At 40.2% G+C, this 16,453-nt stretch overlaps 2 protein-coding genes across 4 annotated transcripts in view; both read right to left on the bottom strand.

Annotated features, from left to right (window-relative positions):
• Positions 1 to 2,260, bottom strand: part of LOC102309857 (zinc finger protein 2) — a 17,457-nt gene extending 15,197 nt beyond the window's left edge. For both annotated transcript variants that reach the window (XM_014336759.2, XM_014336760.2), the window contains exons 1-2: positions 2,022 to 2,260; positions 919 to 1,061 (exon numbers count right to left, since the gene is read on the bottom strand). In XM_014336759.2, the coding sequence (XP_014192245.1) occupies positions 919 to 1,027 (109 nt within the window). In that variant the 5' untranslated portion in view covers positions 1,028 to 1,061; positions 2,022 to 2,260. The remainder of the gene's footprint in view (positions 1 to 918; positions 1,062 to 2,021) is intronic.
• Positions 2,261 to 5,428: 3,168 nt separating this feature from the next.
• On the bottom strand, positions 5,429 to 14,482 carry LOC102310162 (gastrula zinc finger protein XlCGF57.1). 2 transcript variants are annotated; one of them, XM_005932182.2, is made up of 5 exons: positions 14,108 to 14,220; positions 13,349 to 13,529; positions 12,528 to 12,614; positions 9,568 to 9,707; positions 5,429 to 9,131 (listed from the first exon to the last, which is right to left on the bottom strand). In XM_005932182.2, exons 3-5 carry the CDS (start codon positions 12,581 to 12,583, stop codon positions 7,681 to 7,683), a joined length of 1,647 nt encoding a protein of 548 aa, XP_005932244.1. In that variant the 5' UTR covers positions 12,584 to 12,614; positions 13,349 to 13,529; positions 14,108 to 14,220; the 3' UTR covers positions 5,429 to 7,680. The 2 variants fall into 2 exon arrangements, with proteins under 2 accessions (XP_005932244.1, XP_005932243.1); XM_005932181.2 differs by lacking the exon at positions 13,349 to 13,529 and having other exon boundaries at positions 5,430 to 9,131; positions 14,108 to 14,482.
• Positions 14,483 to 16,453: the final 1,971 nt, after the last annotated feature.

Raw genomic sequence — 16,453 nt, forward strand, 5'->3', positions numbered from 1 at the left:
ACTGCAGGCACTGCTTGAACTTGTGGGGTTCTACTGCTGTTTGGGACACAGACGAGAGAAAGTACTCAAATCTGGTACAGGTCTCTGACATCTGTAACCTTTGGATGCTCGTCTTGCTAAAGAGTTGTCTATGGCCCAAATTTCTGCAAACTCCACAGACTTCAGACAAATCAACACATCTCCAGTCGCTGTATTTCCTGAAGATGGAGGCACAGACTAAGATCTTGGAAATGACTGGCTCTAAGTGGCCTGCCAAGGACTTGGGCCTATTTTCAGCCAATGCCCAAGGCAATGAAACAAAAGGTCCCCGGTCCGAAACCGGGCGGAAACATGGGTCCTTTCCTTCTTTTGTCACAAAGGAATTGATGTTCACTCTTTAGACAACTCTGCTTGTCCAGCATTTTCTCTGTTTTACTTGCCTTCGGAGGTGGCAACAGGATTAGAAGTGAGAAGAGTGCAAGAGGAAAAGTTGACTTGAGTCAAGGTGGCTAATGAACGATACAGCAGGAAGCTGAAGTGGAGTGCAGCAGAAGAGCATGAGCGAGGTTTGGTGCAGCATGAAGACCATGTGCAGATCTTTCACCTTCCCCCAAGTATCCTTCAAGACTTAATTAGCTCAGCATTTGAGCCATGACTGCAGTCACACATGGTCCAGTACACAAAGAGAAATATTTTTTCTTTCATGTTTTGGCAACTAAACTTTATTGATAACTGTAGTTCACTCTGGCTCTTGACTGAAATGTACAAAACTGAGGGGAAAAGAAAAAAAGAGAAGACATTAACACATTTTTAACAGGTTCCCAAATTCCATCCTGCCCAGTGCTGGAAAAAACCTAAATGATATCCAGAAAGGACAAAAATTTGAATTACATATCAGAGTAGTGTGTTAAAATAAAAGAAAAAAAATATCTGTCTTACCGAGACCTGTCCTAACTTGTGTTGGTGCCGTGTCTGATGTGGTTGGTGCAGATATCGGGGGCAGCAGCCCTTGGAGGTCACCCAGTTGATGGCTCTTTCTTTGAGGCATCTCTATTCCACTGACAGTTTTCAGGTAGAAATGTCTGAAAGTGTAATTAAACAGACATCAGTATTTTAATATCAACTGTATATCTGTGCAGATATAACTGACTGATCACTTGCATAAAAAACACTGTGTCAGCTCTCTGTGTGTAAAACATCCTGTGGCAGGGTGTGGTTTGTGGCTCAGGTGCAGCATACGGCTGGAGCAGTGGGTTCATGGTGCCGTGTCAGGGGAGGCTGATACACACCTGAGCTCCAACAGCTGATTATGTCTCCCCTGTAAAAGATGTGCTGGGACCTGAGGTGGTGTCCTGTGTGTGTGTGTGAGTGGCAGCTGGAAAGTTAGAAAGCTATATGCATGACGGAAGCATGTTTTTTTCTTGCTGTTAATAAATATGATCAGTTAAAATATTTAGATTTTTTTTTTCAGAGCACCTTATATAATACACCCTCCCTGCCACCCCTGTCATCAACAGCTGAATATATTCAATCTTTCTTTGACAAAAAGTGTATAATAAATTTATAATATTGTACATGTACTTTGCCACATTATCCAACACGAATCTACTATAACAGTAAAGTTAGTCAATTACTTTGTACTTATATGCAGATACTTTTGTTGCATTCATATTTAGGCTTGTGCACTGTATTTGCATAAATGAGTTTTAATGTTGGCTGTGAAATTCCCAGAAATTTTGTCTCGCCAACAATATTGAGAGACTTTGCAGATGAGTTCTCGACCGTCCTGACTGTTTTGATTTATTAATTAGAAATATGAATAGATATTGAAAACACTTGTGCAACAGGACTGGTAATTGTTCGTTTGGCTGTCATGTTTGGCTGATTTGAGCTACGGAGATTTTGGGTGGGGTTTATTTGCAGTAATAGCCGTGGGCAGAGCAGTGACACCTCGGCGGGTCTTTTTCCTTCATTTTCAGCGCAAATATTTGTATATTTTCTCTCTCGTCGCTAATTATGCTCATTGCAGACTGTAGAAATACCTGCTGAGCAGCAAACAGGTAACTTCCGCGTCACTGTGGGAACAGCTGTGGTGCAGCTGTGGGAGAGCCGCACTGGTTCCTGCGTTTGACGCTTCTTCCTATTTTCGCTCCTTTAATGTCCACAGTTGTCGTTTTTCTGTGGGTTAAATATGAAGTATTGCATGCAGTTGGTAAAACGTGGAAAAATATAAACACTTCGAAAGGACCGACACTTTTCTGTGGCTCCGTCCGTCCTTTGTTTTGTTCCCCCTCGCAATACAGTACAACAAATCGAAAGTTCCTACACACGCCTTTTTTAGTTTCCTGCTGCAGTGATCGTGTACATCACTTACACGTTGTTCATATTTCATATTTTCACAGTTTGGTGTGGATCAGTTTTGACCCAGGTCAAGAATTCCATCCTAATAAATATGTAAACTAAAATCTTTCTTATTTAGGATGTATAAAGAGCCTATCTGACATTAATAAATGAAAGTCAGTGATTCTTTTTAGGTTTAAAAGCACTTGTTTCTGGAGAAAAACATCTGTTATCACATAATTTCATGTTCTGCTTTGTTCTTTTGCCATCAGAATTATTGTCTAAAGGCAAAGAAAGATGCCCAACGGATTTACTTTACCAAATGGACCATCCCGGCCTTGCCGTATTGGTCTATTTGATTCACCTTTGCTTTTATTGTTTATTGTATTTTATTTTCACTTGCTACACACGGGACAGACATGACTGGGGGAAAGAAAAGGGAGAAAGAAAAACAGCGGGGAAAAGGAACGGTGATAAAGGGCAAAAAACAAAACCCAACAAAATAAACAGACAAAAAATACATCTATCAATCACCTGGATCACCTGTTGAGAAAGAAAAAAGAGAAAACAAGCAAAAAAAAATAGAGAGAGAGCAATATAATAAACAACATCACGATGATCTATGGGAATATGACAGTAAATACTAAATATTAAACATTATTGTGCTGCACGTAGGATCAACAGCGCACAGTGTGCTTTGAGGTAGGAGCCAAAAAGGGTGTAGTTTGTGTGTGTGAGCTCCCGTGTGTACACCTGTTTTTGCACTGGCAGGGGAAGATAGGCCTCCATACCATGGAGGGCCTGAGATGTCCCTTCTTTTATTTCACTACAAAGTTTAGAAATTACATTTAAAAAGAACAAAGAAAACAAAATAAATATATACAAAATACAATGCTACTCCCTTAAACGCAAACACTGCACACAGAGAGAGCTGCAGGGGTTTGCGCTCTCTGAGTGGTTTTTGTATTAGATATTGTGTCACCATTAATCACAGTGTCAACATGTAATTCTAACATTAACTTTTTCGACTACAAAAGCAAACACATTTTTTAAGACAACCTTTAGAGATAAATAAATAAAAAATGGTTCATCAGTTAATGGTCAAAATCTTTCTTTTGGAGAGGGTCCTGTCGGTCCAGACTCCAGGGCTACTCTTCTTTCTTCTTTCATTTGCAACATCTGCTGGACATCTGCAAGTTACACAGATCTTCATCAGATTCAATATTGTCTAAAAGCTTGCACTATAAGTTGTTTACCTTTATCAAGAAAACAATAAAAAGAAATGAACTTTTCACAGATTGGCTGTGTGCCCATGTGCCACATACATTATAACAAATCTATGAATTTCAGATACTCCTGATCTCAACGTGTTATATGTATAAAGCACACCTGTCCACAGAGTCAGTTTCTTACATTCCAATCTCTCCACCAACCTGATGTCAGGGTTGCAAATCTGGAGCCAGAATAATAAACTCCACCTGATCCATCACTTATAGATTCCGTCTTTTAGCTCCAATCAAAAATCAAACTATTCAAAAAGATCTTTTGAGTAGTTTGTTGAGTTTAATGAGCAGAGCCACAAAGTTAAGCAACCCCGGGATGTAGAGCCTTGAATACAAGCAGCAGACAGACACTTGCCTACTCTACCCTAATCTTAACCCTCAAGTTGCTCTTTTCTGGGGATTTTTCCCAGACCTTATCATCCATCTTCATTACTGTCAATTTGACAGGTTTACAGCTGAGTTTAGCGCATAGTGTCAGGAATAATGGTTGCTATGCCAGCCTTACAAGAAGAAGTAATTAATCCCTGTCAAGAAGATGGAGCTCCCTCAGCTCAGCTCCAACCAGAAGTAAAAGGCCTAAAATTCAGCCTTTATGGGTGTAATAGAGCACAGAGTGGTTTTTATGTGTGTGCTTTTGCTGATAGTTTTTCCTGCTTTAATCAAATCAGAAATCTAATCAAGAATCAATAAACTTAAATAAGAATAGAATCATTGCAATTAAATAATTGCAATGTTTAAATCTTTCAATCCAGACTGTGTGTGTGTGTGTGCATCTGTGGAGCTGTGACCTTGAGTTTGTGTATATGTGTGAGGGAAGTGGAGCAGGCAGAAAGAAAGAGAAATAGAAAGGTTTTTGATTTTATTACGCATGAACAACCAGAAGGAGTATTCAGAAATGAAAAGTGCTTCAGTAGACTGAAGCAGCCAGCAATCAGCGTATGTAGAAATCTGTAACTGCATGAATTACTATGGTTTGACATATTTCCCAAACAGAGATGACAGGGTTTTATAAGAAAGATCAATAGTATTTGAGCCTTCACAATTCTGTCACAAATTACCATCTAGTTATCTTTATAGAACAAAATGTAGTTTACAATGAGTAAAATATTTAAGTGTAGACTTACAGACACCTCGTTTGATGTGCATGTGAACGTTTATGATATTTGAATGTGGGTGTATTTCATTTCACTTCTCATAAAGGATTATACCTTTCTCTACTTTCGGATTATAAGAAAATAAAATGCCCTGCAATGTATTTTACTTCTTCTTCTGGTGATCAGCGAGTGAGGTCGTCCACGAAGCCAATACGTTGCTGTGGGTAACGCAGGGTTTCCATCTTGGTCAACGATGCACTTCCAGGCCTTGTGATCTGTGGCCTTGACCTTTGCTTGGTTGAGGGTTAGACGTCGTTGTTTAAGATGATCTTCAGTTTGCTTGATCCAAATCTTCTTGGGCGCATCGTGCTTGATTCTCCAGTGGGCAGAGCGCTGCTGCAGCAGAAGGCGGTGTGGCATGCGATGGTTGCTCATGCGGCAGATGTGGCCATACCATTGCAGTCATCGTTTCTGGATCAGCTCTTCCATCGAGGGCTGATGGTGACATTGACTACGTATTGCGCCGTTGCTGAGACGGTTACAGAGGGACACAGTGTATTTAACTAATTCCCTGAACTTAACTGGGTCATTCAGATTTCATTTGAGCTAATGATCAAATATGTTAGAAGCAATTTTGTACATAATTTATTATTCTATATCCAGGCCAAAGCTGGAGCTTTTATTCTTTCCTTTGGATGACAAAGTTTACTACAAGATGAAATAACTGATGGTCTCCAACAAGCTACACCAGCTCCAGACACAAGAACAAGGAAGGTTTGTCAGTTTTAGTTTCCTTATTTCTAGAATAACTAATCTCAGAGTGTTTCTGCGAAAGCACCGATGTGTTTGATAGGCTACCTCTCTTTAATAAAAACTGAACTTGTTGTACTTCCTTGGCAGTATTTGTGCTCTGTTGCTTTTTTTCTCCTCCCAAAGTGAGGTTCGAACATTGGCCCAAATAAATACCTGAAGGATGGAAATAAAGTATCCTACATTGCTACTATCGATCTGATATCAGTACCAATGGTTTTGATACTACTGATATTTGGATCGATCTGCTTCCAGTATCCATTAGAACACCTATGCCCTACAAAACGGGTAAGGCTATTTCACTCATGTAAGCATCGTTTCTCAAAGTTTTAATATTAAATGTTACTGTTTCTTACCTTACTTTAAAAAAAAAATACTAAAAGAGTGAAGTGATTCCATCCAAAAAAGATGGAAATGTAATGGGAACTTTGCATTAGATCTTATTTAACCGGTTCATACAATGATGAAACAAAACTTGCAGTCAGCTGTGTTCAAGGTCATGATACACGTTTTGAGGCTTTCTTATCAAGTAAACATGGAAAGACTGCAAGTACAAAGGAGCTGTCATGAAACGCGTTCATGCTGCGTTTATCCTTTTCCAAAGATTTCATCAATAAATCTCAGAAAGACAGTTTGGTTTCAACTCTCAGTTTATTTTTCCACAACACTGAGCAATAAGTTATTTCTGTTTGTGTCTTTAGCAGTGTTGTTGCTAGTTCACTGACTAATCCTGAGGTCACATCGCCCGCCCTTTTTGGTTTTCAGTCTGATTCAGTTAAAATGAAGCTGAACTTGATTCCTGACAAAAACACAGATATATACGACGCGTTGTGAATGTGCAGACAGATTAGAACATCCAAAAATCCAGGTGTTAATAAATTATAAAAAAAAATTAAAATTCATTATGATATGAAGAGAGACATTTAAAGAGGTCACCTTCCCGAACGCAGGATACAAAAGAGGACAGTGCAGACTGCAAGAGTATAAAAATGTGGAACCATATTTACAATTTACTTCATTATACTTTATGTTTTCCTTCACATAAATAAAGACCATCGACAACCAGGTTTTATTTTTAATGACTAAAATGAGAGCATGATGGGGTCTAGCCAGCCTTAGCTATGCCTTTGTCCACAAAGATCACTTAAACAGCATTAATACCACACATTACATACCAGTACCACATGGTCCACCAAAAGTGAACTAACGTCTCCACAACACTAAAGGTCACAGTACAAAACACTCAGGTCATTATTCAAAATGCATCCATAATAACAACATGATGCTGATGTATGACCACTCAGAGCCTTTAAACAAGCTCACAACAGACTGACACCAGAGTTTGTACAAACTTTGGTTTTATTTTAAATGACTAAATATTCTCTGGTAAAAAATGACAGCCAGGAGAGCCCAACAGCCAACCTCAGGCATGTCTTTAGTCACACCTTGTTAGGTGCAAACAGTTACTGATTACTGCTGCTGCAGAGGGGTGTGACATTCAGAACTGGGAAAAACTGGTGAATAAAATTGCACCACAGTGAACAAATACCCTTACACTACTGGTAGCATGAGGCAAAACCTAGATCCTACAAAAGTTGCACAGGTACTCCAACTCCTCCAAGATGGCACATTAATACGTGTCTACCAGTACAGAGAGCTGGACAGGGACAGAAATAAGACCTGCTCCTTTGTGCAAGGAGAAACAGGATGAGCACTGCCAGAGATACAAAATGACCTCCAGCAGGTCACAGCAGGTGTGAATGTCTGATCAAACAAAGAACCAGCTGACACCCTGTGCTTTTCACAGATGACAGCAGGTTCACCATGAGGACATGTGACTGATGTGAAAGGGTCTGGAGAAGCTGTGGAGAACGCTATGCTGCCTGTAACATCGTCCAGCATGACTGGTTTAGCGGTGGGTCAGCGGTGGTCTGCGGAGGCGTATCCCTGGAGGGACGCACAGACCTCTGGCATGTATAAAAGCACGTGCGGAACGTACAAACGACTGAGCATCATTTTGAGTTGCTGCAGCAAAATTATGTCACTTTGATTTTCAGGCACTCTTTCATTCCTCACACACTACATAGTTCATATGAGTATAAATATTGATCCTTGTTCCTTAAGTTTTTTTGAGCAGTGTATTAGTAATGTAACATTAAGTCATGAGATTACAGTTAATCTTTCACTGCATGCAAATGGTTTATTGCCTTGTTCCTCATATGTCTCTTTAGGCTTCCCTCGCGGGTAAATTTTTGTCCACAAATGTCACAGCCAAATGGTTTCTCTCCCGTATGAACCCTCTTGTGCCTTTCAAGATTACCCTCTCGGTTAAATTTCTGTCCACACAAATCACAAGCAAATGGTTTCTCTTCAGTGTGGACGCTCCTGTGCCTGTTCCGAGCCCCTACCTGTGAAAACCTCTTACCACAAACACCGCAGGCGAATGGTCTCTCCCCCGTGTGGACCTTCTTGTGTATCTTAAGATTTCTGTTGCAGTTAAACCTCCTACCACAAATGTCACAACCGAACGGTCTTTCGTCTGAGTGGCCTCTCATGTGTATCTTAAGATTTCTTTCACAGTTATATCTTCGACCACAAACGTCACAACCAAACAGTTTCTCATCTGTGTGGATTCTCCTGTGAGTCTTCATGTGGATCCTCCATTTAAATCCTTTCCCACACACATCACAACTAAAAGGTCTTTCTTCAGTGTGAACCATGATGTGTTTCTTAAAATGTGACTTCTGCTTAAATTTTCTACCACAAACACCACATCCAAATGGTTTTTCTCCTGTGTGAACTCTTTTGTGTATTTTCAGATTTCCCTCGCCATTAAACCTTTTACCACAAATGCCACAGCCAAACGGTTTCTCTCCTGTGTGGATTCTCATGTGCCTTTTAAGATTATACTGATCTCTAAACCTTTGTTCACAAAGACTGCAGCCAAATGGTTTCTCTCCTGTGTGGACTTTGATCTGTAAATCTGCAGTTTGCTTCACTGGAAAACATTTCTTATTGGTGAAGCTGCCCAAAGAGGCTTTTCCTGAATGGCGTGTCACGTGTCTCTGAAGAGACCACTTGTACTGAAACCGTTTACCACACTCAGAGCAGATGAAGGCTTTGGCCCTGCCCTTCTTACAGTCACTGTCACTTTCTTCAGGTTCAGATCCAGAATCCGACAAAGGCTCCTGCCAATCATCTGTGTCATCATCCTCATCATCAGCACCAATACTGACTTCAGTTTCACCAGAGGTAAAAATCTTTGCATCGGTGTTTTGCTGTAACAGGTTATTTGACTCCGGGTTCCCAGCTGGCTCTGCTCCTTCACTGTCCTCTCTGTCAGTTTCAGTTTTTATTTTTGTTGAGCAGCTGATTTGATGCCTCTCTGCCTCTGCGTTGTCTTCTGTTTGGCTATGAAGAAGCTGTGTGCACGGAGGTTTCTCTTCTTCATCTTCACTCTTCACAACAACATGAGAGAATGGAAGTGTGGCGTTATCAGCCTCCTGTAGACCGTTAAGCTGCTCTCCATCCTGACTGGTCAAGAGTTCCTCCTGTTCCTCCTTAATGTGGAGCAGGACTGAGTCCTTCTGGTCCTGCTCGACCTGCTCGTCCTCTGAAGGGAAAACTAAAACAACAAAAACATGCATACACTTAATATTTAAAACATTAGCAGAGATTCTCTGGAGTTTAATAATATTTGAAGGAGCAAACATTTCATAGACAAGCATTTGTCTGCCTTTACGCTATTTAGCCAATAATGACTATGAACTCTGACACGTCTTTCTCTATTAATGTCTGAGGTGTATCTAAGGTGTCTCTGTGGCTGGAGGACTGCATTTACTCGCCACAGTCTAGAATGTAAAAAGACTGCTTCTTTGTCAGTATACCAGACCACATCTACTATCACGACTGGAAAAACTGGGGTAAAGATAATGCAGTTACAGATTAATTTAATTACAATTTCATGCAGTTTTGTAACATTTTACTGTTTTACCAAAAATGTAAATTTTTCCTATGCTTATAGTCTAAAATGAAGGCAAACAAATGTGTGCGTCTTTTACCCAGACTTTTCCTGGTGTGTATCTGCGCTGATTCTTCTGATTTGACCAGTGTGGGAGACACAAAAATGTCATCTCTGGGCTCATCAGGGCGAAGATTTTCTATTTCAGACACTCCGCTTTGTACTTTTGAATACAGCTGCCTGAAACATGAATATCAATCATTAAAATTAGTATTTCTTACAATTGGCAAACCTTAGGCATGAATGTAACTAACTCATCACTTGTGCAAAATATATATGCAGTATACAAGTGTGTACCACAACTCTGTACAATGGGGTCACATGTCCAATTGACTGGATTTATTTGTGAGAGACTAAATATGTCTGAGCTTAAGATCCACAGTTAGGTCCATAAGTACTTCTGCACACCAAAAGAGCGGATTTTAAGTCAAACGGTGAAAAAGAGTTTCTCTTTCACTTGACCTAAGACTGACTAGATTCGAGCCTCTGCATCAAAGTCAAAGTCAAAGCCAAATGTATTTATATACAGTAGCACATTTAAAACTACAACTGTTGACTAAGGTGCCGTACATTTAAGATAATCAAAAGAAATAAAAACAAGAAAAAGGAGGATAAAATGAGAACGTTTGAGTAAATAAGACAAATAAAAGTAGTACAAACTCATTCTGATGTAAAAGCCAAGGAATAAAAGTGGGTTTTCAGACGGGTTTTGAAAGTGTCTGAGGTTGGGGAGGTCCTGATGTGAAGGGGGCAGTCACAGCAAAGGCCCGGTCTCCTCTGTGCTTTAAACTGGAGCTCGGGACAGCTAGGAACATTTGATCCGCAGAGATCAGAAAGGTATGAGGGTGCTAACCTGTGCAACGCCTTAAAAAACAAATAATAAAATCTTAAAATCCAATCGAAATCTAACTGGCAACCAGTGTAAGGATGCTAGTATGGGAGATATGTGGCCTCGCTTGTGTGTGCCAGTTATTAACTGTGCTGCAGTGTTTTGGACCAGCTGCAGACGGCTAACTGATCAAAGACTACTACAAAAGTCGAGGCGAGATGAAATGAAGGCATCGACATCTCTCTCAAAGTCTCTGAAACAGAGGAATGGCGTCACTTTTGCAAGTAGCTGGAGATGAAAGAAACTCGTCTTGATTACAGCATTAATCTGTTTATCAAACGTTAGATTACAGACAAAAATCACTCCTCTTTTTTAAATAAATTTCTAAAGGGCCAGTGTAGTAGTGGTCACAGGGACCAAACACAATCACCTCTGTTTTCTGTTCATTCAAGTTAAGAAAGTTTAAAGCCTTAACGTCCTCCAAACAATCTAGTGAAACCTTCAGAGGACTCACAAATTCATGTTTCAGTGGCAGGGAAACCTGTGAGTCGTCTGCATAACAATGGAAAGAGATGTTTTTTTTTTTTTTTAAATGAACCCATAGGGAGCATGTAAATCGAAAGAAGGACTGGGCCAAGAATGGACCCCTGTGGGACCCACAAGAAAGTGAGGTTTTTGAGGACGATGTATCTCCAATCTACCCTGAGACCATTAACTGTGCGTCTTCCCCGGTCATTCTCCCAACTTTCCCATTTTCTCTCTCCACTGTCCGACTGCAATCAAGGCTGAAAAGCCCCCAATATATATATTTTAAAAAGTGCCACTGTCTAAAACCTAACTGTATATTACACTTAGAGCACATTATAAATAAAACGTGATGGTTTTACACTCAAACTCTGAACCTGCTGAAGGGAAAGTTACACGTTCAGACCAGGTTGCCGTGGTGATCCAGCCACATAAAGAGACAGCAACCTTTGTGGATCCTCTGACTTTAAGCTTGACATACTTTGCTAACCCATTTATCTCTCTTCCTCTGGTAGAGACAGGGTTGCCTCTCAGAATATGTGACAAAGAGCAGACTTCGGAGTTCATTATATTTAATTTGATTTCTTCTTCTTAATTTGTCTGCTCCCTTTAGGGTTCACCACAGTGCATCATCTGCCTCCATCCCATCCTGTGCCAGCATCCTTTTTCTGTTTCACTAACCCACTACATGTTGCTCCTTCACTGCATCCACAAATCTTCTCTGAGGTCTTCCTCTTTTCCTTCTTGTCTGGCAGCTCCATTTTTTACATCCTTTGTGCAAAATATCCACTCTCCCTCCTCTTCACCTCTCCAAACCATCTCAGCCTCGCCTCTCTAACTCTGCACTGTCACTCTGATGGACTCAACATCAGCTCGGCCTCGCAGGCCCACAAAACCTTTATACAGGAAGTTGATTTTGGTTCTCTGAATAAAAAGTCCTAATCTCTGATCCTTTGAGTCTTACCCAGTAGATATTGCAGAGTTCAGCTGATGTGGGTGAGAGGACTCGTCCAGTATTAACTACCTCAAAATCGTCCAGGTGTCTTCCCTGCTAACCCTGAAATGAAGCGACCTGAGTAGCCCTGCAGGTCAAATCCTATCAGCCCCACCTGTTAATGGTAACTCCCCTATTGATCGTTTCACTTCTAACTCCTGTGATGATTTTAGTGGCCTGGACAGAAGGCTCCAATAAAATGATGCACACTTCAATCTCTTTCTACCCGGCTTGAAGGACACACCGTCTCCAAACCATCAGATCTCACTGCCATCTGTCACAAATCACCCCGACACTCATCTCCACCCAATCCACCCTGCCTGCCCTGTCTTCTTCACCTCTCTTGCACCGTCTGTTCCTTTGAATGGTTGACCTCAGTCATTTGTTTAATTCATCCTGTTCCCAGCTTTCTTGTTTACATTGTTTAAAAACTTGTAAAGACAACTAAATGAACATGATTGCTATTAATCTTAGTTTGAGAAACTCAGCCCTGCATCATTTGTAGGTACACAAAAAACCAAAACATGTTAATGACCCAGAGATTTGTGCGTGAGACATTCATATGCACAGTTTATGAATGAAGCACATCGCCCACGGTTGTGCTTTCACACACGTGTGACATGACAGGAGCTATTTCAGAGCGATGACTCACCTTTCTGTCCCTCTAGAATCCTCACATTGAGAGACTGATGGAGGTTTTCCATTCATGGAACTTGATGTTGTGACTCTGCTCTCGTAACTGCAAAAACAAAAGCAAATTAAGAGTTTCAAGAGCTACACGACTCATCTGCATAACACTGAAATACCAGCTGTGACCTAACCCGGCCATAATAGGGTGAAAATCGGGATACGTGCTAGAGAGACTGCCAGGTTGCAAGGCTACATTCACACCTGAGCATAATTTAGAATCAGAGGTTAACCTAACATGCATGTCTGTGGACTGTGGGGAGAAGCAAAGGAAGAGAATAGAGAGAAAGGCTCCGGCTGGCCGGTGAATTCAAACCCAGCATCGTGCCAACGCTGAGCCCCTCACCCACAGCACATAGTCTGATCACTGCAGGCCACAATGACCCTCAGGCCATCGGCAAATGAAAAGAGTGCCCCTGATAACCAGCACGACCCTGCAAACAGCAGTTTGTTTATCTGACCCTTTTCTATTTCAAGAAGTTCGGTCAGAGTTGGAGGTCATTCTCCGTGTAGCAGCAGCAGACAGCTGGTACTATTAAAAAAATGAAACACCATGCTTCTATATTAATAAATAAGGAAACACTGAGTCTGTGTTGTAGAATAAAGGTGCTCACACCAAATATTCACTTGTAAACTGTTTCTGCTTCATATCCTGCATTTCTATATATGCTTGCACATGTTTCAATAAATCACTGCACATATGTCTCATTTTCTAACAAAATGTAACTGTTAGTACTTTTCTTTTGTTTGTTTTACATATAATTTAATATCTTTTTATCTATTTACTTTTAATTATAATTCTGAACAGTAGGATCCACAGTGTAGAGCAGCTCAGCAGTATTGTGGCGAACACATGCAAATCTCCAGGTTCGAGACTGGGAGGAGAGAGCAATCCTTGGCGAGGGTTGAGTCGTGGAGGCCATCTGCTGTAAATCAAACATGCGGATCCATCTGCTCGAGCAGCCGTCTGAGAAAAAGGGAGCAGGCAAGCAAAGCATACTCGTAGATGTGGTTGTTGTTCAGGTAATAAAGTAGAAATGACACATAGATTTGTGTGAAATTTTCATACACACTACCGAGATTTAGGCCCAGCGTTACATGTGAACATACGGGCAGATGCTTCGCTCTCCTGCAGTCTGTGCTGCAGGATGCAGGTCAGCTTGACTGACGGGCTGAGTGAGCGACTGTGAGTGTGTGTGTGTGTGTGTGTGTGTGTGTGTGTGTGTGTGTGTGTGTGCCTCTGCAGGCTCCTTTCTATCCATCTCTAACCAGCAAGCAAACCAGTCACATTCATGTGTGTTTGGGACATAAATATCAGTCCAATCATGTAGCAGCACAGGTGTTAAAGGACTAGCTGACACTTTTGCTTCATCATTTCCGTGCAGTATTTAAGCATTTAAATAATTTGAATAAACTGATGATTAAATCAATCCCAACCAATGCGCACAGATATTAATTTTACATTATTCGGTTAATTTGATCCTGTTGTTGGTCTTATTTTGATGCCTACACCCTATTTTTAATCACACAGGTAGTTTAAATTACCAGTCCAGCAGAAAGGCGGCCAGTTCAGCGTCAGTCTGGAAGCATCTGTCCCTCTTCAGTGCAGCCCACCTGGAGTAAGCAAGCCCGAGATCTACCCTGGTGCTTCCCTGAGGCGTCCTTTCCAGGATTAGTTTTGCGTCTTTGTATTTTCGCTGCTCTGACGGTGAGGTCTGCAGCTCCATCGCTTTTCTTCCTCTTAAAAATGATTCTTCATCCTCAGTTTGTTTTCCAGGCTTCGGCTTTCCAAACAAAGCGATTATCCAGCTCCAGCGGCGGTTCTACAGGGACAACACAACCCCTCCATCAGGAGGGTCCACACGAACACAGAGCCGACCTTTCTTTGATGATCAACCCGATTGGTATTTTGTTCCCCCTAGCAACACCGGAGAACCAGCAGAAGGTTCCTACCTAGTGTCTGCTGGCGAAACGGTTTCCTCAGTGGGATGCATGAGGATGCACATCAAAAAGACGATGGTGAGAGGAATGTTTTCATGGGTCAAGTACAGTTCAGGGGGCCCGGTGGCGCCAGTGTCCGGCAGCCTCGCCTCTGTCAGTGCCCCAGGGCAGCAATGTAGCTGCCATCACCAGTGTGTGAATGAATGTAGTGTAAAGCGCTTTGGGGTCCTTAGCGACTAAGTAAAGCGCTATACAAAAGCAGGCCATTTACCATTTACTGTACAACACATTTGTAGAATAATATTTTATGTATTTGTATGTAGTGGATACAGAATACATTATGTCGCTTCAATATATCGAGTAGTATGACATGGGACTACTTAAGCACACACAGCACATGTGTTCTAATTGTGGTTTAATATTGTGCGTGATTAAAGGTTTAAAGGTATTAAAGGTAAAGTTTTTTTTAATGTAAAAAACAACAACAAGACATTACACAGGGACAAAGCATTTTAACGTCCACATTAAGAACAATAAAAACGCAAATACAGTTATTAACATACAATAAACACACATGGTTATATAACACATGTGGTTATTTGTCTTTTATATACAGTATAACGCACTGTGTGAAATGTGCACAGCGCACAAAAAAATACAAGAACACATTTAAGATGCATAATGTAAAAAAAAAAACAATTATTGTTTTACTTTTGCTGCATCCTTAGCTGTTTAATAAAACGGTTTATCTTAAATCGTAATTTATTTTCACAGTCATTACTTTTAAAAATTTATTTTCTTTATTAAAGAATAAAAACACCCCAAAAGAAGCAGTTTTCTTTCTTCAAAATACAAATTTGAGCATTAAAAACAAAACAATCCGGTGGATACTATTTTTAATCTTAAATATTCAAATCTTCCTCTGAAGATGTGTCCTGTAACAGGTCTGTGCATGTAACTATACTGAGCATCCATTTCATAAAATTAGATATAATGAAGCACTGTTTATGAAGTATGCAGTTCCTCTTCTACCCACTTTTTTTATTTAAACTTGTTTCCAAATGTTGGAATACAACATGTAAATAAAATTAGAATGAGGCCATTTGCAAAGAGTTTAAAGCCTCAAAACTTGAACTAGTTCAAAAACAAAACACATTAAATGTTGATATCAGTAACATTGCTTTTTGAAAATGTTTACATTGTTTCAAAACAGCTGGGGGGAAAGGAGGCATTACCTCTTCTATTGAAAGGTATCATGTGGAGTTTTTGTCAACTCCATACAGCAGCTCCTAACAAACAAACAAAGCCATTAAAGAAGAAGACTGGTGACTACAAAACACAGGTCAAGTATTTAATGTTGTTTTATGACAGAAAATGCATTCAACAACATGACATACACATTTTGAATTTTTGCTTCATAAAGAATTTTAGTTGCTCAACAGTTAAGAATTTAAATGGGTCTAGTTTACATTTCATCATCACAAAAAGAAGACAGACGTAAATGTTTCAAGAAACAAAGAAATGAAACAGATCTATCTAAATGAACATTACAAGGGACAGCAAACTGAGAAATAAACACAAAAAGCAAATACAAGAGAAATATCAACTGGTCACATTTTACGTGTTAATTCATGCCTACTTTTATTTTAGCACTCTTTGTTTTAAAGGCAAATTAAGTTGTTTGTTTTAGTCTTTTATTTATTTTTTGTTGGGAGCTCTGGTCCTCCACAGTCATAATCATACTCTTTGACATTACACATACATGACTGATTACCCAGTTGCTAACAAATACATTCAGTCAGCTGGAGGAATTACACTGCTTTTGCCATTTAAATTACAATGCTCATGAAAAATCTTGAAAATGAAAAAAAAAACGTCATCAAAATTTTATAAACTAAAATTTAAAAACATTGAAATACACCACTGAATTAATCTGATATCGAGTTCTGC

The sequence above is a fragment of the Haplochromis burtoni genome, unplaced genomic scaffold (genome assembly GCF_018398535.1).
Source record: "Haplochromis burtoni strain Fernald_Lab_line unplaced genomic scaffold, NCSU_Asbu1 Contig_148, whole genome shotgun sequence".
NCBI lineage: Eukaryota > Metazoa > Chordata > Actinopteri > Cichliformes > Cichlidae > Haplochromis > Haplochromis burtoni.

Coding starts and splice junctions, on each gene's coding strand:
- LOC102310162 (XM_005932181.2), bottom strand. CDS start 14,289: ATGGAGCTGCAGACCTCACCGTCAGAGCAGCGAAAATACAAAGACGCA. Junction 12,615..14,107: donor GCCGCCTTTCTGCTGGACTG/GTAATTTAAACT, acceptor TTGTTTTTGCAG/TTACGAGAGCAGAGTCACAA. Junction 9,132..9,567: donor ACACACCAGGAAAAGTCTGG/GTAAAAGACGCA, acceptor TTGTTGTTTTAG/TTTTCCCTTCAGAGGACGAG.